This window comes from Canis lupus, chromosome 12, assembly GCF_003254725.2.
Source record: "Canis lupus dingo isolate Sandy chromosome 12, ASM325472v2, whole genome shotgun sequence".
Taxonomy (NCBI): Eukaryota; Metazoa; Chordata; class Mammalia; order Carnivora; family Canidae; genus Canis; species Canis lupus.
The window spans coordinates 72,428,228-72,447,851 of NC_064254.1; the positions used below are offsets into that span (position 1 = coordinate 72,428,228).

The window sequence follows — 19,624 nt, forward strand, 5'->3', positions numbered from 1 at the left end:
CCACAGCCGGGCTCCGGCCTCCGGAGGGCCCTGAGCCCAGTTCGGATCCTGCCGGCCTCCTCTCAGGGCCTCCTCTCGGCAGCGCTGACCCAGACGTCTGCGCCGTGTGCGTCTGTCCACGCGTGTGTGCAGCGGGGGCGGCTGGTGATGTTAGTGCTGGGCTTCCGGGGCGGAGACACGCCCAGGCACACGCGTGTGTGAGCACGCCACACAGCACGCGGCCCACACGTGCGGCGACAGGCCACCGTCACCGCTCATGTGCTGGAACCCAGTACACAGGTCGGCCGTGGACGACGAGGACGGTCACAGCCCGGTCACGACACGGCCCTCCGCAGGGCCTGGGTCCCCATGTCCCCTTCCTGAGCAGGCGGGGGAGGCCGGGGAGAGGCTGCGGCTCTGCTCCCCCCGGAGCTCACACGCATGGGCTGGGGCACGGGCTCGATGGGCTGTGCGGCCCCCAGCTCACGGGCGACGCGGCCACCGCCAGGCACGCGGCTCCTGGGATCTGCTCCTGCGCAGGACGCCCGGGGGGCCCACACCAGCCCCCCGGCCCCCCCATGCCTTGGGCGCATTCAGCATCGGGGGCTGCCCCAGAGCCCGGGTGGCTCCCCCCGGGCCATCGGCGGGCATGTCGTCCCCCCCACGCCGGCCCCTGCAGCGCAGAGTCGCGGCGGGGAGGCCAGGGGGCCTTGACGAGGTTGCTAATTGCCGCGGCGACATGTGGCGGGTCGTCGGAGCCTCGGGCTCACGTTGATGGGGAGCGTCGCCCTGTCCCCCGCAGTCCAGCCGGAGGGCTCCTGCGGAAAGAGCTGCGGGCGCTGCGTCTCCATGGCAGCGGGCGGATTTGGCAGGAGGGCTGCGCGGCAAGGGGACGGTGACAAAGGATCTTTGATACAGAGGCGCACGAGGGCCGAGGTCCAGGAAGCCCGTTTCTAAAGGCCGCCCAGCCTCCGAGCGGAGGCCCTTGCTTCAGCCTCTGAGTTAGCTTTTGTTACCGAGGCTCCCAAGGCCCCGCCGCCCGGTCACGTGGGGCCCCGCGCTCTGTCCCCGAGCCAGGCCTTTTGTCCGGGTCACCTGCCCGGCTCAGCTGGCACTGGCACGGCCTGTCGCCGCCGCGTACAGAGGCCGATTTAGCTCCAAGCGGGTGCCCGGTGGAAGCAGAGGGGCCTGCGGGCAGCTCTGGGTGTCCCCCCACTGCACGACCAGGACTGGGACCGGGACCAGGGTGACGGCGGCAAAAACAGGAGTCACGAGCCTCCCAGGGCGCCTTCCCCGAGGCCTCAGCGTCCCCGGTCAGGCCGACAGCCTGTGGTTCCTGGGCTCAGACTCCGCCCCGTGCCCGGCACGGCCCCAAGAGCACTTTCTACAGAACACGGCCCTCCCCTGTGCAGCACAAGGGGCCGGCCTCCGCCTCCCGGCCTCTGCCTCCCAGCCTCTGCCTCCTGGCCTCGCCCTTCTGGCCTCCCCCTCCAGGCCTCCCCTCCAGGCCTCTCCCTCCAGGTCTCCCCCTCCTGGCTTCCCCCTCCCAAAGTCTCCCTCCCGGCCTCTCCCTCCTGACCTCTCCCTCCTGGCCTCCCCCTCCAGGCCTCCCCCTTCCGGCCTCCCCCTCCCGGCCTCTCCCTCCTGGCCTCCCCTTCCAGCCTCTCCCTTCCGACCTCTCCCTCCTGGCCTCCCCCTCCAGGCCTCCCCCTTCCAGCCTCTCCCTCCCGACCTCTCCCTCCTGGCCTCCCCCTCCAGGCCTCCCCCTTCCGGCCTCCCCCTCCCGGCCTCTCCCTCCTGGCCTCCCCTTCCAGCCTCTCCCTTCCGACCTCTCCCTCCTGGCCTCCCCTCCAGGCCTCCCCCTTCCAGCCTCTCCTTCCCGATCTCTCCCTCCTGGCCTCCCCCTCCAGGCCTCCCCCTTCTGGCCTCCCCCTCCCGACCTCTCCCTCCTGGCCTCCCCCTCCAGGCCTCCCCCTTCTGGCCTCCCCCTCCCGACCTCTCCCTCCTGGCCTCCCCCTCTAGGCCTCCCCCTTCCGGCCTCTCCTTCCCGACCTCTCCCTCCTGGCCTCCCCCTTCCGGCCTCTCCCTCCCGACCTCTTCCTCCTGGCCTCCCCCTTCCGGCCTCTCCTTCCCGACCTCTCCCTCCTGGCCTCCCCCTCCAGGCCTCCCCTTCCCGACCTCTCCCTCCTGGCCTCCCCCTCCAGGCCTCCCCCTTCCAGCCTCTCCTTCCCGACCTCTCCCTCCTGGCCTCCCCCTCCAGGCCTCCCCCTTCCGGCCTCCCCCTCCCGACCTCTCCCTCCTGGCCTCCCCCTCCAGGCCTCCCCCTTCTGGCCTCCCCCTCCCGACCTCTCCCTCCTGGCCTCCCCCTCTAGGCCTCCCCCTTCCGGCCTCTCCTTCCCGACCTCTCCCTCCTGGCCTCCCCCTTCCGGCCTCTCCCTCCCGACCTCTTCCTCCTGGCCTCCCCCTTCCGGCCTCTCCTTCCCGACCTCTCCCTCCTGGCCTCCCCCTCCAGGCCTCCCCTTCCCGACCTCTCCCTCCTGGCCTCCCCCTCCAGGCCTCCCCCTTCCAGCCTCTCCTTCCCGACCTCTCCCTCCTGGCCTCCCCCTCCAGGCCTCCCCCTTCCGGCCTCCCCCTCCCGACCTCTCCCTCCTGGCCTCCCCCTCCAGGCCTCCCCTTCCGGCCTCTCCTTCCCGACCTCTCCCTCCTGGCCTCCCCCTCCTGGCCTCCCCCTTCCGGCCTCCCCTTCCCGACCTCTCCCTCCTGGCCTCCCCCTCCTGGCCTGCTTGTTCCCGCTGCACAGCCGAGCCCCTGGCTTCCCTCCATCTATGTGGGGGTTTCCTGCTGTGGCTCCGGGGGTGGGGAGCGGGGCCCTGAGACCATGTCTCCTGGAGGCAGGACCCTCCCGAGGCGCGTTGTCCCGATGGTTCATGGAGAAACGAGAGCCTCCAGAGGCGGCCAGAGTGTGGGGACGCGCCCCAGCAGGTGGGAACGGGACGGGAGGGCCTGGGGCAGGGCTCTGGGCGGAGGAGGCCTGTGAGTCCCAAGGCCGAGGGGCGGGCAGGCCGCGGGGGTGGACCCCAGCCTCACGGGCTCTGGGGAAGGGGCGACGGGGGTGGGGTGGGGGGAAGTTGAGGCGGGAGCCAGAGGGCGGCCGTGTCGGGGTGCGGGGTGGGATGGGGGCACTCACCCACCAGCCTCCAGTGGGAATGACGAGAGTGGAGACACCAGGGAAGCCCCTCGGAGGCGCCGGCCTGCTCATGGCCGCTGACACGAGGCCCCACGCCGCCCCGGGGCCACGGAGGGAAGTGCAGTCCCGACCTGAGAGCCCCGGCCAAGGGGGACGCCCAGGGTGACACCTCCCCTGGAGCCTCAGGGTCGCGGGCTGACGAGGACAGGTCCTGCTCCCTGGGGTCTCCATGAGCTCTGCTGTCCTCACCACCCTCACCACCCCCGGAGAGAACGGGGGCAGGGGTGGCCAGGGCCCCCCGTGGGGTTGTCCAGGGCCCCAGGGCTGCCCAGAGGCCCAGGGACCAGCCAGGTGCCCGTGGGAACACACGCTCCCCGGGAAACGGAGCTACCAACCCTCTAGACCACGGCCCGAGCCCAGAGCTGGGGGGAGGCGAAGCCCCGAAAGCTGCGTCACCTGCTCCTGGGTAGGGAGGCCCGCGGCTGGCAGGACCAGAGCAGGGCCGCGCGAGGAGGCTGTGGGGGCGGGTGGGGTGAGGGCCTCCGGGCTGGGCGCCCCGGGCCCCACGCACGACCTCGGCCTCAGGGTCTGCCGGTTCCTTCGAGGGCCTGGCTGGTGCGGCTGCCGTCCTGGCCACGACGTCCCTGCCAGCGGACGGAGGCTCCCCGGGCCCGGCGCGGCGGGAGCGCCTTCTCTCGGCCGGCGGGACCTCGGAGCCCCGGCCCAGACTCCGCGGGCGCCCCCGGCTCACGTAGCCGGCCCATCATTGTTCTTTGACGCAGGCTTGTATTAACTGTTATTAATGTTACAGTATTAAGAACAGATGAAACATCAATTGAGTCAGTGGGGTGTCCTTTGGGGGTTACGCACGGAATATGTTGAAAGGACTTTTTAAATGTCTTTAAACTCAAGCTCCAGATGGTGGCCAAAGATGCGTTGAGGACATTCTGCGTAAATCAAAAGGAGTAACAACAGAAATAAAAACAACAGCAACAAAAGAGGCACATGAGCGAATTTGTGTCATGATCCATTTATTCATTAATGCGAAGAACATGGCTCTGCGGGCGCGAGAATGGGGTGAGGAATAATCTACCTAAGAACGCACTCAGCCACGGGGGCAAAGACGCGTACATTTAGAACCACAAAACGTCGCTCAGAGAAAGCGAAGATACAACCCGGACAGACAGGAAAGCATCGGCCCTCGTGGATCCGAAAAATTAACGTCGTTGGCACGTCCGTACCGCCCAGGGCGACCTGCAGACCGAACGCGGTGCCGATCAAAAGCTCAAGGGCATTTTTGTGGAAATAGAAAAATCCCTCCAAAATTCATGTAGAGCCTCGAGGAACCCCAGAGGAGGGAGTTAACAGCCTGAGAAAGAAAAACGCACCAGAAGACTCACGCTGCCTGGATCACAGACCTGGAAATAAGACCCAACGTATCAAACTTTTAGAAGGAAACATGGATGAAATGACGTTGGATTTGGCGAGAATGTCCTGGATTTCACGCCAAAAGCATAGACAACAAAAGCTTAAAATAGGTGAGTCGGATTTCGACAAAATTAAAGATTCCGCGCGTCGTGGGGCGCTGTCCACAGAGCGAAGTAAGGACAAAGTGAAGGAACGTGAGGGACGAAGGAAGCGCCCGCTGACCGTGTAGCTCGCGGGGGTCGGCAGCCGGAGCGTGTAAGGGCGCCTACAACCCAACCGCGAGCAGCAAATCATTCATTTGAGGATGGACAAGAGACCTAAATAGACGTTTCTCCAAAGAAAACGCAGAGTGGCCAACAAACACATGAAGAGACGCTCGACGTCCCTGATCGCGAGGGAAGGGCCAACACGCCGCGGTGGGCACCCCGGCCCCGTGAGGACGCGCCCCACCCGCCGTGCAGGACGAGCACGCGCCGTTGACCTCGGAGCCCTCGTGCGCCGCTGGCGGGAACGTCGAACGGCGCAGATGCTGTGGAAAACGGTGCGCGGTTTCCCGAAAAACTAAACATGGCATTACCACAGGATCAGGCAGTTCCTCTGCTCCGTACGCACCTAAAGTAGGTGACAGCGGGTCCCTGTAAGGTGTTTTACACCGTTTGCAGCAGCATCATTCGCAGCAGCGGAACACGAAGCGACCCAAGTGCCCGCCAATGGGCGAGCCGATAAGCCAAAGGAGGTCGATCCGTACAACAGGACGTTATTCAGGAATATTAGGAAGGAAGGAAATCCTGCAGTATGCTCCACCGTGGATTAGGCCTTGAGGGCGTTTGCCGAGTGGAGCAAGCCGTTCACGCACAGACACGCAAAACTCACGGCGATTCCACTGCCCGGAGCCAGCGGGTCGCTCAAATCCAAAGAAACGGGACGTGGGGTGGGAGGGGATTGCGGGGGCTGCGGCCGGGGCCGGGGCGTCCCACCCGGACAGAGTTCGGTTTTGCAAGACGAGAACCTTCTGGAGACTGGTCGGGCCGCGAGGTAAGGGACGTAAGGCACCGAGTGTCCCCCCCGGACACGGGTCGGCTGTTAACGCTCTGTTGGGCGCTCGTGGCCCGAAGAAATGATTCGACGCCTGTAACAGGAGCTGGAGACACGTCCTGAGACTTGTCCCTGCGTCAGGGGACTCAGCCCTCATGGAGCCACGCAGGCCGGTGGGGCCGCCAGGGAGGTGAAGCGGGGACCCCTGGGGAACCCCGATGCCGGGCAGCCGTGGGGGACTGGTCCCTGCGGGGACCTCAGGCTCGCAGCCGGTCAGCACCAGCTCAGAGGCACGTGCGCGACGCCCGCTGGCCCCTCCGCCTCGTGACCGAGTGGGACCCTGGGCCGGCAGGTCGGCCACGCGGAACCAGGGAGCTCGCGAGGCCGGGCGAGCCCTGGGACGCCACCGACGCTGCCACCCTCCGGCCGCCCCAGCCTCTGAGGATGGGACCTCGACATGGGGTGGGGTGGGGTCTCGTCACGCAGAACGAGGAACCAGGAGGCCTCGTGGCCGGAGCGACCTCAGCTGCACCGGGCAAGTGGCTCCGGCCGAGGGCGCCAAGCCGGGCGGGTGGCCGTGAGGACGTGGGTGCAGCCTCAGTCCCGCCCAGAGGCCCGGTCCAGGCTGCACCGGGGCCCCGGGCAGGTGGGCACGGCGCTCTCGGTCGTGTCGCTTCCGTTTGTACAGTGGAGCCCCTCGGGGGCAGCGACCCCTGCGCTGTCACATCTCGGGCCCTCGTCCAGGAGCGGCGATGACCCGCAGCAAATGTCTCTGTCCAGTGTCCGCCCCACGAGGCTTGGGGAGCTGGGAAGTCTCTGCGATTAACTGACATGCTCGGGGCCACACCCCAGGACTGAGCATGCACCGCCTGACGCCACCTGCTGACACTGGGTCCGGGGTGTAGGGTCGGGGGGTCGCGGGTCCTGTGGTCAGGAGGGCTGGGGGGGGTCTGGGGACCTGAGGGTCTGGGGTTCTGGGGTCTGGGAGTCTTGGAGTTGGGGGATCTGGGGGGGCCGGGGGCGTCCAGGGGTTGGGGGTCCTGGGGCCCGGAGTGTCAGAGGGGGTCTGTGGGTCGGGGGGGTCCGGGAGTCAGGGGTTCTGGGGTTCCAGGGTCTGGGGTCTTGGGGTCAGGGGATCTGGGGGGTTGGGGGTCCAAGGGTCCTGAAGTCTGGGGGCCGGGGGATCTGGGGGTTGGGGGTCCGTGGTCAGGGGTCCTGGGGTCCGGGGCTCCTGGGGTCCTGGGGTTGGGGGATCTGGGAGCGTTGGGGGGTTTAAGAGCTCTGGGAGTTTTCAGGGGGGTGGGTGGTCCTGGGGTCCGGGGTTGGGGGGTCTGGGGGTTGGAGGGGTCTGGGGTGTGGGGTCCTGGGGTGTGGGGTCCTGGGGTCGGGGTTTGGGGGTCCAGGAATCTGGGGTCTGGGGTCGGGGGTCCTGGGATCTGGGGGGGTTAGGGGGATCCGGGGGCCGGAGGTCCTGGAGTCCTGGGGTCCTGGGGTCCTGGGATCTGGGGGTTGGGGGAATCTGGGGGCCGGGGGCCCGGGGGCCTGGGAAGAGGCGCTTCAGACCGGGGGCTCCCAGCAGGGCGGCCGCGTCCTGGGTCTTGGGCTCCGTGTTCACAGGACGCTCGCAGCGCGGAGGCCCAGCGTGACGGCGGCGGCAGGAGGAAGGTGCGTGATGCCCACCTCCGGGCGCTGCGCCTCAGCCCTGCGTGGTCCCCGGGGCGACAGGCGGGTTTGCAGGCGCGACGCTGGCGGGAACCCAGAGGAGAACCACCAGGCTGTGCGCTCCTGCTACGAGTTAGTAACGTGGTCACCTGCGAGTCACCGTCCAGGTGCTTTCATGAGCCTTGTGCCCAAACAGGAGCCCGGCCGCCCGGGACCCTCCGGCTGGCTGCTCCGGAGCAAAGCCCACGGGAAGCCGCCTCGGCGGGACCCTGGAGCGCTGCCTGGGCACCGGGTGACGCGGGGCAGCCACCGGCAGCTCACTGGCCACGGCCCGTCTGCGTGTTTGGTCCCTCAGGAAGCATCTCGACTGTGGCTCGAAACTAAGCAGCAAGAGTCTGTGCCCAGGATGGACGTCGTGTGGGACCGTCCACCCTGGAGACCTGTCAAGTGGCTCCTGCGCGAGGCACACGCCAGCGTCCGAGCCGCCCGCCCGGCCCCCCACGGAGGATACAACCCGGATCTCCGCGTCGCTCACTGACGACGGCTTGTCACGCTCCAGCACGGGGCAGAGTCTGCACGCTGCGGGCGCGGGGGGTCGGGGACACCAGGGGCAGGAGGTGGGGCGCTGGCAGCCGTGGGAGACGCCGGGGGCGTTTCTAGGCCCGAGGCTGCTGTGCGTGGAGCCCGGAGAACCAGCCGCGGCGTCCGGGGGGCTCGCAGCTCGCGCCGCCCTGCAGTCCGTGCGGTGTCCGGCCGCTGCGCGCCTCCCCACGCCGCGGACACCAGGCACGCCGTCTCACAGTCGTCTCCAAAGCTCTTGCCCCCGCGCCTGCCAGCTTGCACACTCGCCGCGCATGCGAGGAGCACAGGGGCCTGGTTCTCGGCTTCGCCTTCCTGGAAAGCCTTGAGGGACAATAGACCAGGACGTGGGGCCCCCGGCGTGGTCTCCCTGGTGCTCGTCAGACCGCGCGTGGCACCGTGGAGCATCGCCGGGGGCCCGTCCCACTTGGACGAGGGTTTGCGCGTCCACGGGGTTGCTTGTGGGAAAGGTGAGGGCTTTGTGAGCTGAGTCAGTAGGACACGGGGAAGAGTCAGGGCAGGGAGCCTGCGCCTGGGCTCTGGGAAATCGCCCTCCCGGGAGCAGGGGGCACGGGGAACCCAAGCTGGTGGCGGGGAATCGCGCAGGGTGGCAAATAGCACTTTGCTCCCACTTCCGCTGAGTTTCTGATGAAATGAGAGCAGCTTCTAGGGCCGGGAGGCAGACGGCCGAGCGCCCCGGCTCCCCCCAGCGCCAGCCGTGCCAGCCCCCCGGCCCGGCTCCCACCACCCTCCCGGCCGACCGCTTTGGCCTCGACTCGTGTTAGGGACAGAAGTTAGGTCTTTAAAACCAGATCGGTGTGAATGCACTGAATTCGGGCCGCAAGGAAAATGTCTTGTAAGCTGTATTAACGTGTCGCTTTCTTTTAGATGGAAATACGGTGATTTGGGCAAGTTCCGAACGAACGGTTAAAAGAACTGATGCATCAGAGTCCAACGTGTCGAGACTCACGGGCGTCCAGCTGCCACAGGAGGTGCCCACCGTCTCCCGGCTGGTTCAGAAGTTCCCGTAAACAAAAGCATCGTGGCACCAACTAGATTTCTCTCCCTTGCAATTTCTGTTCTACGTCCAGAAACGGGCCGAACTCAGTCGCCAGAGCACCAACCGCGCCAGGACAAGACTCGGTCATTCTTGTTCAGAGACGTATTCTCGGTTCCTAAACCAGTGCCTGATACCCAACAGCCCCTCAATAAATGCCACCGAGTCTGCCCCAGGGGACTCCGTCTTCCCGCCCGGCCAGCCCGCCTCGTGGACCCCGGACGGCGTGGGGCGCTCCTCCGGCTCCGTTCTGACATTTATTCTCTGGGAAAGGCAGCTAGAGCTGCTGCTGGTGGGCCGCACGGCGGACGGCCGACACACGCACCCCGAGAGCAGGGGGCGCAGGCACCGGGGCGCTGGCGGGGTCAGCAGCGTCCCTGCCCCTAACCCCGCAGGTCCGTATTCTCTAACTTTCCATCTGCACGACGCACTGCTTTGCCTCGGGACGCCGAGTGCCCGTGGCTGCGGAGAAGCGGGCGTGGGGAGCCCTGTCCTCCCAGGAGCCGCGGGCCCGCGTCTGACCCCACCGGTGGCACCACAGCTGGGATTTCGGTTCCCCTGACGGGGAGTCCAGCTTGGTCCCCGCCACCCCTCAGCGCGCAGAGGCTAAGCCTGCAGTGAGGCCCCCGAAGAGGTCCTGCTGCCCGTGCAGACGGCTTCAGGTCCCTTTCCCTGGGGTCTCTTCTGCCCCCGAGGAGTGGATACCCTGCTGTGGGGGGGGGGAAGGGAGGGGGGAAGGGGGAGAGGAGGGGAGGGGGAGGGCAGGGGGAGGGGAGGGGGAGGGTACAGGAAGCAGGAGGGGAAGAGGGAGGGGAGAGGAGAAGGGAGAGGGGAGAGGGGAGGGGAGGGGAGAGGGGGGAGGGGGTAATAGCAGGACGGGAAGGAGGCAGGAGGAGCAGGATGGGAGCGGAGGGCGGGGCGGGGCAGGGGGGGGTCTCTGACCCCGGGCTCCGCTGCTGGGGGGCCACAGACGCTGCCGCGGAGGAGACGGGGCTGCGTGGGGGCTGCACCCAGAGGGGCTCCTGGGCCCACATGCCCTGCACCGACAGGCAGAGTAGGGGGCGTCCAGTGGCTGCAGGGTCCAGCCCCGATAGTGCGGACGTCCCTCCCCTCCAGGACCTGCCCGTCCCGAGAGGGCGCGACTGCAGTGACGCGCAGCCTGTTCCCGAGGACGCCAGCCGGGGCAGGAAGCCGTGGGCAGGGGGCAGGAGGGGTCAGGGGGCAGCGGGCGAGGCCGTCGGCCGCCCTGGAGGCTTCCCTGACGGAGGAAGCGGCTCCCTTCCACCCCGCTCCCTAAAGAACCTTCCTGATTTGCTGCTGGCAGCACAGGGACGGGCAGCAGGGAAGAGAAGAGGCGATGGGCGGGCCGCGCAGCAGGACAGGGGACGCTCGTGGGGCCGACACCGAGAGGACAGTGCACACGGCCTGCGGCGGGACCTCGCGACGAGAAGAGGGCGCCCCGGGCCGGGATGCGAGAGGACCCACCCGCAAAACTGCTGAGCCAGCAGCAGCCGTTGGGACCCTGGCCACGAGCCATCCAGCATGGGGACAGGGCCGGGCACCCCGAGTGCTCACGGGACACAGTGACACATCCCAGAGCAACAGTCGGCGATAGGAATGCACACGGCCCCTGCAGGAGCCGCGACCCAGAGGCCGGATTCTCCTCCCCAGGGACCATGTGGAGGACGGATTCCCCTTGAGGACCTGAGGGGACAGGGACCCCCCTCCCCAAGTAACTGGGGGGACAGGGACTCCCCTCCATAGTAACACCTCAGTACATGCACGCGGGGACCCCTCGGCACACGTGAATCCACCGTCAGCCCCCGGGGTCTTACTGGAGCCTGCACAACACGCCAACACTTCGGGGCCCCCTCAGGATCAGGATCCCAGGACCCGTCTGCCCCCTGAGGGCTCCCCTGGGCGGGCGACAGCAGGGCTCTGAGCTGGGTCACGACGCTGCCCGCAGAGCGGGGTCTTGTGTCTCTGGACGTTTGCAGGCCCCGCGCGTGTGCACAGCCCAGGCCACACCCAGGGCCACGGTCCCTGATGGGTGCGGTGCAGGCGCAGCTCTGGGGCCGGACGTGCCCTTGTGCCGCGTCACGGGAGGACCGTCCCCAGCACGGGGCCCTCACGGACGCGTGACTCAGAGGTCGGGTCCCGCTGGCGCCGGGGGCGATGCTGGGAATGACGTCGGCCTCGGACGCAGGTTCAGTGCCGGGCAGGTGACGTGTCACAGAGAGGACGGCCTGGACGAGACGCGTGTCACAGGGGGCCGAGGACGCTGGCGGCCGTCACCGAGGCGCGGAGGGGCTGCAGCCAGGTCCTTCCCGGGAAGCTTTTCTTTTTTTTCTTTTTAAAAGATTTTATTTATTCATTCATGAGAGACACGGAGACAGAGAAGCAGAGACACAGGCCGAGGGAGAAGCAGGCTCCATGCAGGGAGCCTGACGTGGGACTCGATCCTGGGACCCCGGGGTCACACCCGGGGCTGAAGGTGGCGCTAACCACTGAGCCCCCCGGGGGCCCCAGGAAGGACTTTTCTAAACGGTGGGCCCTGTGCTTACCGCCCAGCGGGCTCCTGTGGGCCGTGCAGACACCCGTGGCCCCGCGGGGCTGTCCCCGGAGCTGGGTTAGTGAAAAGGCCTGAATCGCACAACACGTCCCATGTCGCGCCACGCGCCTGCCTCTGTCTGCTCTTTGCATCTCTCCGATTGTTGCACGTGCGGATGCGACCCCCGGGGCCGGAGGAGTGGGCGGTGCACAGGGCGGTGCTCGCGGGAGCCTCCCCCCACCGCCTCCCTGCTTTCTGTTCCTGCAGGGAGTGCCCTGGGCAGGGGGGCAGGGGCTGGGGGACTGGGGGGCTGGGGGCAGCCGACAGGAGGGGCCGCGCAGGGCCGCGTGCTCACCCGCCCTTCAGTCCAACTCCAGACGCCTGCAGCACAAGCCCGGCAGCCGCGCTCCTCAGACACATGCTCCTGGCAGGGCCCTGGGTGCTGTGCGGGCCCTGGAAGCTTCTAGGTGCTGCGCCGGGAGGGAGCACAGCTGTTCCGAGGGCAGGGCCGCCCAGGACGCCGCGGTCACCAGCCCCTGGGCCTGGGAATTGGCTGATGCTTCCCAGGAGCTACTTTAGGCTTCGGGGACACAAGCCTGCAGGTGCCCTTGTGGACGAGGGAGCCTGCGTGTGCGTGTGCGTGTGGGGCTCCCGCTCCTCGCTCCTCCCGCGCCGCCCCCGCCCTCACTGACCGGGCCTCCTCTCAGGGGCCGCCCGCCGCTCCCGCCAGCCCCGCACCCGCCGCCGCACGCTGCCCTCGCCCAGAGGGCCAGGACCGTGGCCATCGGCAAGGCACACGGGCGTGTCCATGTGCATGCACACGGGTGCACACTGCAGCACACGCTCCCCGGGGCTCGCTGCACGCCCGTCCACCGCGTACACACGTGCACACACACCCATGTGCACTCACACCACCATCACCCGTGTCCCATTACAGGTTCCCGGGGGACGGGGGTTTCCTGGAGCCCGAGGACCCCCAGCCCAGTCCTGGGTCCTTCGGCAGCCGCCGCCCCACAGCCTGCCCGTCCGGGTGTGGTGCCCGCAGGCCTGTGTCCCGTGCGGGGGCAGCTGACCCCCTGCAGCTCCTTTTCTTTTTTTCACATTTTATATTAATTAATTATGAATTTATTTATTTATTAATATTGGGGTTCACTTTGCTCCTTTTCTAAAGGCGCCCCTGGCCGTGAAAGAAGCGGTGCCGCCAGGCTGCCCCGGGATGTGTGTGCGGGGCCCCCTCGCCGTACCCACCGCCGCGGGGCAGCCCACCCGTCCCTCCGGCCCCCTGCAGCCTGGGGCAGAGGCCCAGGCGAGGCCTCCTGTCGGAACCCTGTGCTCCAGGCCGCCTCTGACGCTTCCTTTTCTGGAACTTGCCACCTTGTTTGGTGATGAGGCAACAGCACGGCACCCGGACGTATCGCTGCAGCCGGTAAATATTTACACGAGTCGGCCCGACGGGCGCTCGTCTGCGCAGCTGGCAGGAGCAGGCGCGGCCCTGACCCCTCGCTTCCACCGGGGCAGCCGCCGTGTCGGGGCCCCGGGAGGCCGGGCGGCTGCTGCCCCGGGCTGGGCCTCCCCGGGTGCTGGGGTGTCCCCCGTTGCTTTTCCCCAAACGCCAGTGAGGCCCCCTGCCCGTAGCAGCCGCGTCCTGGGAGGCACCGTGGGCCGAGGTCCCCCAGCGCCGCTCGGCCGTCCCGGACCCTTCGTCATCCTCGCTGCTGCACACAGTGCGACGGTCACCCTCTCAGTGGGGCTGCGACAAGGACCCTACGGAGGTCTGCGTGCCCGTCCGGGGGGCTCGGGCGCCCCCCGCACCTGCTCTCCGCCGCCGCCGCGCTCTGAGCCGGGCACAGCCTTGGCTCCAGGGAGGGCCCCCGCCGCCAGCCCGAGCATCTGTGCCCACCAGGGCGCTGCCGCCGGGTCAGGACCACCCACGGCACGTGCGTGAGCGTCATGGGGCGAGACCCGAGCCCTGGACGACCGCGGACACCGCGTGTGCCCCCGCCACCCGGTCTGTCGCGGCTCCACCCTGAGCGCTCTGGCCGCTGTGTCCGGGGATCCCCGTGTCCAGGAGCCCCTTGTGCTGCCCTGCAGCCTCGTCGCGGCCTGCATGTCGCCTCCGGGACCAGTTGACAAACCCAGCGACCCCGAGTGCTCTGCGTGGCGAGTCGTCTGCGCCGACGGCCCCACCAACAGGGCCTCTCACGTCCTGAGGCTCACCAGGTCCACGCCAGGTGCCCTCCTGGTGACAGACCCACGAGCGAGTCATCAGGGAACCCGACGCTGCTGGCTGTGCCGTATTTAATTCAGGGACGGGATGGATATTCAAGTGAGGAGCCACTTCCGTGTCAGATGCCCTCAAGTCACTGTTACGATTGGAAGTTTAGATTTTTTTTCTTCATTTAAAGCTTTTTAGGGCCCAGCAGACCCGCCCTGTGTGGCCCTGGGCTTGGAGACGCCCGAGGCCCAGCCCGCCCCGCGGTTCCCGGCTAGAGGCTCGCTCCCACTCGGTGGTTCCTCTCGTCGCTCGCTCTGCCCAAGCTCCTCAATCTCCTGATTTTCCAGCAAATGAGATATTATGAAAGTCTTGTTTATCTTACAGCCAAATATCTCAACTCAAACATTCCATTCCAGCAGCATGACCCGGAGTTTGGCACGTTCGTGGCTGCATGGAGCAGCTGGCCCTCCCTCGACAGCCACCGAGAAGTGCTTCCTGCCCCTCCGTCAAGGTCCCGGGGGCAGGGTGACGGATGAGCCGGGTGGCCCCGTGCGACCTGGAGGGCAGCGCCCCCCCCAGAGGGCTCCCCCCAGGGCGCGGGCCTGTCAGCCCCACCGCGGCCGCTCCTGGGACCATCGAGGGCCCGTCCTGCCCATGCGTCCCCTGCGTCCCAGCCTGGGGCGGGGAGGGCGGCCGTCCTGGCGGCGGGGGGGTGGGGGCTGAGGCCTTCATGCCCATGTGGCAGGGGTGAAGCCCCGGGAGGGGAGGCTCTCAGGCTTGGTCTCAGGTGCGAGGCGGCGACACCTGTGGCATCTCCAGCTGCAGCCTGGGGGTCGTGGGGGCTGCAGGACGGTGGCCTTGGCCTAGCGCGTGGGGGGCCCCTCGGCAGGGGGCGCAGGACGGGTGTGAGGGGAGGGCAGCCGGGGCTTCAGCTGCGCCCTGAGCAGGGAGGGTGGGGGAGGGGGCTGCCGGGTGGCCTGGCTGAGGTGGGGGCGGGACACGGAGCCCAGCAGGCGCAGCTCGGGACCGGACGGCTGCAGGCGGCGGTGACGACACGGGGCCCAGGGCCAGGCCCGGGGGTCATGGGGAGAGAACCCCGAGCTCCGAGGGCCGGAACCAGGAGAGTGAGTCCCACGGAAGCCGAAGGGGAGAGGCCTTCCCGGGAGCGGGGGCGGCAGGCCTCGTCCCTGGAGCCAGGAAGCCACCACATCCGGCTGTGAAGGGCAGCGGCTCTCGGCCTCCGCACGCACGTGACAAGGGGTGCAGGCCGCGTCCCAGGGGCAGGCCGGGCGTCGGGGTGCTGCCCCGCAGGACTCCCCACACGCTCGCCCGGCGCCGGGCCCCGCGTGTTGGGACTCAGGGCTGGGGCTCCCGTGTGTGCCCGGGCCTCGTCTACACCGCAGGCTGCATCCCCGGGGACGCGTGAGCCAGGTCTGTGGTGCTTTCTCCAGGGCCTGGGGCGGCCACGGCCTGGAATCACCCGGGATCTGGCTCGGGTCTGAGGGCGCCCGGGGAGGCCCAGGAGCACCCACGCAGCACGGGGCAGCTCAGGTGCACGTCTGCCCACACGGAACAGCCCCCCGGCCCCGGCAGGTGGGTCCTTGGGAACCGTCCGGGTGGGATGACAAAGGGTGCACGCGGCAGGTCGTGACCTTCACCGAGCGAGGTGCGGCTCAGGTAGTGACCCTTCTGCCCAAGAGCGGGGCCGGAGGGTGGCCGTGGGCGCTGGAGGGTCAGGGACGACTGAGCAGCCGGGGGCACAGCTGCGGGTGCAGGTGCACTTGTGGCCGGGAGGAGGCGCAGCTCAGCGGGGGGACAGGCCGCGTGCCAGGGCCCCACGGGAGCTCCACAGCGCGTCTGAGGCTCCGAGTGCAGGCGCGGGGCTGTGGCTGCTGCAGGGGGTCGGCGTCCTGCCTGCGTGCTCACGGGCTCCCGGGGACCCAGGAAGCTTTCTCCAGGGCTCCCCGGGCCAGGCGGTCACCGGCTCAGGGAAGCTCGAGGAGCCCGTGGGGAGGCCGCGGGGGACCCCGAGGGAGGGCTTGGGGCGCACGTCCGCCTGCTTGCTGCGCGCACGACGGCCGATGCGAGCACCGTGAGGGCAGGAGGTCCCGTCCCACCATCTCACAGGTGACCCCAGCCCGAGGAGCAGGTCCCCACTGGCCACACACAGTGTCCACTTCGGGCTCTTGCAAAAGTCACTGTTACAAATACGTGATTCGCGGGCTGCGTCCGGGAAGCGTAGCCCTGTACGTATTCATCGCAGCCGCCCTGATGCGAGATGAGAGAAAATCGGCGTTCGACGTACCCCCAGGACCGTTTCCTCACAGAGAATGATACGGTTGAGGGGACGGAGGAAAAGGACGAAAAGCAGAAAAGGGAAAACGCCTCTCGCTCTCGCAAGGCGGCCACGCCCGGACGCAGAGCAGGAGCGAGGAGCCTGCGGACCGTCCCCACCAGCTCGGCCCCCAGGCGGCGGCCCTCGGCGCCGTTCCAGGCTGCCCCTGCGTCCCCCCGTGGGGTCTCGGGTGCACGGCCCCCCAACGGGCAGAGCGTGGTCCCTAACACACAGGAGTGCGCGTGCAAGCGGGCGGACGGTGTTCTCGCCGCGCGGCGTAAGGGCCGCAGCACACGGCACGAGCCCGGCGCTGCTCCAAGTGCTTTCTCGGGGGGCGGGGGAGGGGGCACGCATCCTCGGGAGGGGCTGTGGCTGGGTGACCTGCCCGGGGCCCGCAGGGAGGACCGTGGGCAGCGGGTCCCGGAGGCCGGGGGGGCTCTCGGCTCCCACACCCACCCCGAGACGCCCCCACGGGTTTCCCCCCCAGGAGACGAGCCCACGATGCTCGTCATCTCCGGGCACAGCCACAGGGAGGAAGCCACATCCCAGGAGCCCCACGCGGCCAGGGCGCATTCCTGGGCTGCTCTGCTCAGGAGGCAGCGCCCGAGCGAGGACAAGCGGCAGGCCAGGCCTCAGGGCCACGTGGCCACAGGGATCTGGACACCGAGGCGACCCCGCACCCGCGGGGCTGTTTCCTTCTCTGCACGGGAGAGATCGCTGCCGGAGTCGCGGCCACGGGGGGCCTGGAGGGGGCGGCCACGCAGGGATTAATTAGCCCAGGACGCGCTTGGGAAATAACACCCAGGAGGCCCGCTGCAAGCGACCTAGTTCTCCTAAGGCCAATGCCACGTCCTCCCCGCGCGAGGAAAGCTCCTCTACCCACAGGCAGGCGCCTGCCCCGGGCCGTCACCCGTCTGGGCCCCGATGCGCGGGGTGGCCACTCGGCGTCTCAGCAGCAGCTGCTTCCGGGGCCGGGGCGCGTGCCCCCCGCCTGCCTCGGCGCCCTGAGGGTCCCTTGTGTTTGTCTCCACTTTGCATCCACTGCGGCCCACTCGGAGCCCGCCGGACGGAGCGTCTGGAATCACCAAGGGGAGCCCGGGCGCAGGCACCCGCTTGTCCAGGAATAAGTGACGCGTGTGGGGTGTTCTTGGAACCCGGGGAGCAGAAAGTCCCTGGTGGGTTCCCAGAACCTTCCTGCCCTCCCGGCCCACTTGAGGAGGGAAGTTCCGGATTCTGCGGTGAAGATGAGTCATGTGCTGTGCTGAGGGCCCGGCCGGGCGTCGCCGCGGAGAGCAGTGAGCGCTCGCACATCTGGAAGGCCTTAGGACGCCGGCCAGCTTGGCCCGGCTCCGCGTTTGGACGCAGAAACACTCCGATGAGCTCGGGATCCAGCCGACACTCCGCGTGCGTCCCTGGGCGGCGGGACTTACCCGCTGCCCGGGCTTCGCGGGGTGAAAGTGCCCCTTGCTCAGCGAGCGTTTCCCACACTTGCCGGATTACGGGGTTTGTCTGGTTAAAATAGCGGCGCCGAGGGCCTGCCGGGGGTTCTGGCCTGGCGGGGGCGCGGCCCCGGGGACAGAGGTGGTCGTGCGACGAACGTGTCCGCAAACCCTCGCTCTGAGGTCAGGATGTCCGGGGGTCAGGGCGACAGCAGGACCGCTGGGCCGGCACCGCCTCCCAGCCCGCCCGCCGCACGGCCGCACACGCGGGCCTCCAGGAACCCGGCTCTCGCCGCCAGCCCAGGCCCCCCTTGTCCCCGGGGTCAGTTACTAGTCCCCCGGGCAGGGGCGTCGGGCGCCCACGGGCTGCGGCCTTTGCGGGCACCCACCTGCCGGGGCCTCGGGAGTTCCACGTGGCCGGGGCTGGAGGTTCGACCGCCGCTTCCCCGAGACGGCCTGGCACATGCAAAAGCCCAACGTCTGTGCGTCTGGGCACTGGGCGAGTCGGGCCGTCTGCTTGCCCTGCGGCCGGTCCTGGTCGGCCTGTGGGCAGCGCTCCCCGCACGGGCACCTCTGAGGCAGCCCGCCGCGCCCACGCGGGCCCACGTGTGCACCAGCGGCCACCAGGTCCGTTGCTGCGGAGCTCCCGGCTGCTGAGGGCCGCGGGCGGAGAGGACACGGGTGCAGCCGGGGACCAGGACGGGGCCCAGGTTCGGGGGGTGGAGGGTCTGCAGTGTGACCACGCGTGTGAGCGCGCAGGGCAGTGGCGGAGAGCCCGGATGACGGGGTGTCTTACAAAGCAGACCTTGCAACCCAAAGTCTAAAATGCACACGTGTGAATCCAAATGGACACTCGAGACGCACCCCCGCGAGAAGCAGAGCGCGTGGGTCGTGGCTGCCGGGGTGATGCGGCCCCCACCTTGCCGCCTCCTGCAGACGAGTACATGGACGCTGTGTCTCGCTCCTTCGCTTCAGCCCCGGAAGCAGGACGGGCGAGGGCAGATGGTGGGGTCTCCGGACACATGTGGGGCTCCTGGCCGTGCCCGAGGTACCCCCCCAGGCCATCCCGGCCTTCAGATTTGGCTGGTCGGTGAGCGGAGCCGCTGAGGAGGGCAGGAGGGCCGGGGCTCTCCAGCATCACCCCCTCCCCACACCCACCCTGCGAGCCATGGGCTGCGCCTGCCCTCCCCCAGCCCTCCAGCCCCACGCCCGCTGGCTCCAAGGCCCACCCGTCCACGCCCTGTACTTGTGCTCCTGCAGGGGTGAGGCCGTGAGAGCCCCGGGTGCCAAACAGACGCCGTGACTGGCTCCTCCAGCATCAGCAGGATGAGGACCGGGCAGCGATCACACGAGTCAAACAGCCCTGGAAAGTCCTCAGAGCGCCCACAGGCCAGAGTACCGTGCGGGGGGCACCAGCGCTGGGGTCCTGTCGTCAGAGACGGGGTCACACTTCCTTCTGTTTAAACGTCGAGCCCAGGGGCAGGCGGGCAGCACAGCGGGCGCTGCGGCGACGCGAGGACTGCGGACCCCAGCCCAGCCCCACCGCTCTGCACCTGCGCACGGCCTCGCGGTCAGCCAGCACACCTGCGGCTGCACACCCCGCCCACTGCCCACGGCGGACGGAAAGTGCACGCTGCGCGGGTCAGGGTTTCCCAGCCTCCGTGTCCGGGATGTCTTGGGGGGGGGTGTGCACTCTCCAGCCTCCAGGCTGACTCTGCCTGGAGCCCCCCACCCCTGACCCAGCAGCCCCGTGGCCTCCATTCCGCTCGCCCGCCACAGGGTGCCAGAGCCAGGCCTCCAACTCACGGTTTCTAATCCAGAACATGACTAACGATCATTCCTCTGCGTCTGCTGGCTCCGCTCTAGCGGGGGAGCTGGCCTGGACCCAGCAGCTTCTGTGCCCGAAGAACCTGAAACAGAAGCAGATGTTTTCTCCTCCCCCGCGCCCCCACCCGCTGCCTTTGGGTCTTTATTTTTCTCCCAACGTCTCCTTGTCTCCTCCTCTGTTTCCTCTGTGCCCGGAGCAGGCCCTCAGCGGGTCCCTTCCTGTCTCGTCCTCAGAGAAATCCCTCAAAAGTACCGAAATAACCTTCGCCTTCTGACCCTCCACCACTGGGTCGGAGGGTGACCGCGGGTCATTGCCAGACGACGTCTGTG

The 19,624-nt window shown here is 68.4% G+C and overlaps 1 protein-coding gene across 1 annotated transcript; it reads left to right on the plus strand.

Annotated features, from left to right (window-relative positions):
• Nucleotides 1–628: 628 nt before the first annotated feature.
• Nucleotides 629–9,118, plus strand: LOC112658621 (proline-rich protein HaeIII subfamily 1-like). The gene is made up of 4 exons (XM_049092292.1): nt 629–723; nt 782–863; nt 1,245–2,961; nt 8,759–9,118. The coding sequence occupies exons 1-3, from the start codon at nt 629–631 to the stop codon at nt 2,349–2,351; spliced, it is 1,284 nt and encodes a 427-aa protein (XP_048948249.1). The 3' UTR covers nt 2,352–2,961; nt 8,759–9,118.
• Nucleotides 9,119–19,624: the final 10,506 nt, after the last annotated feature.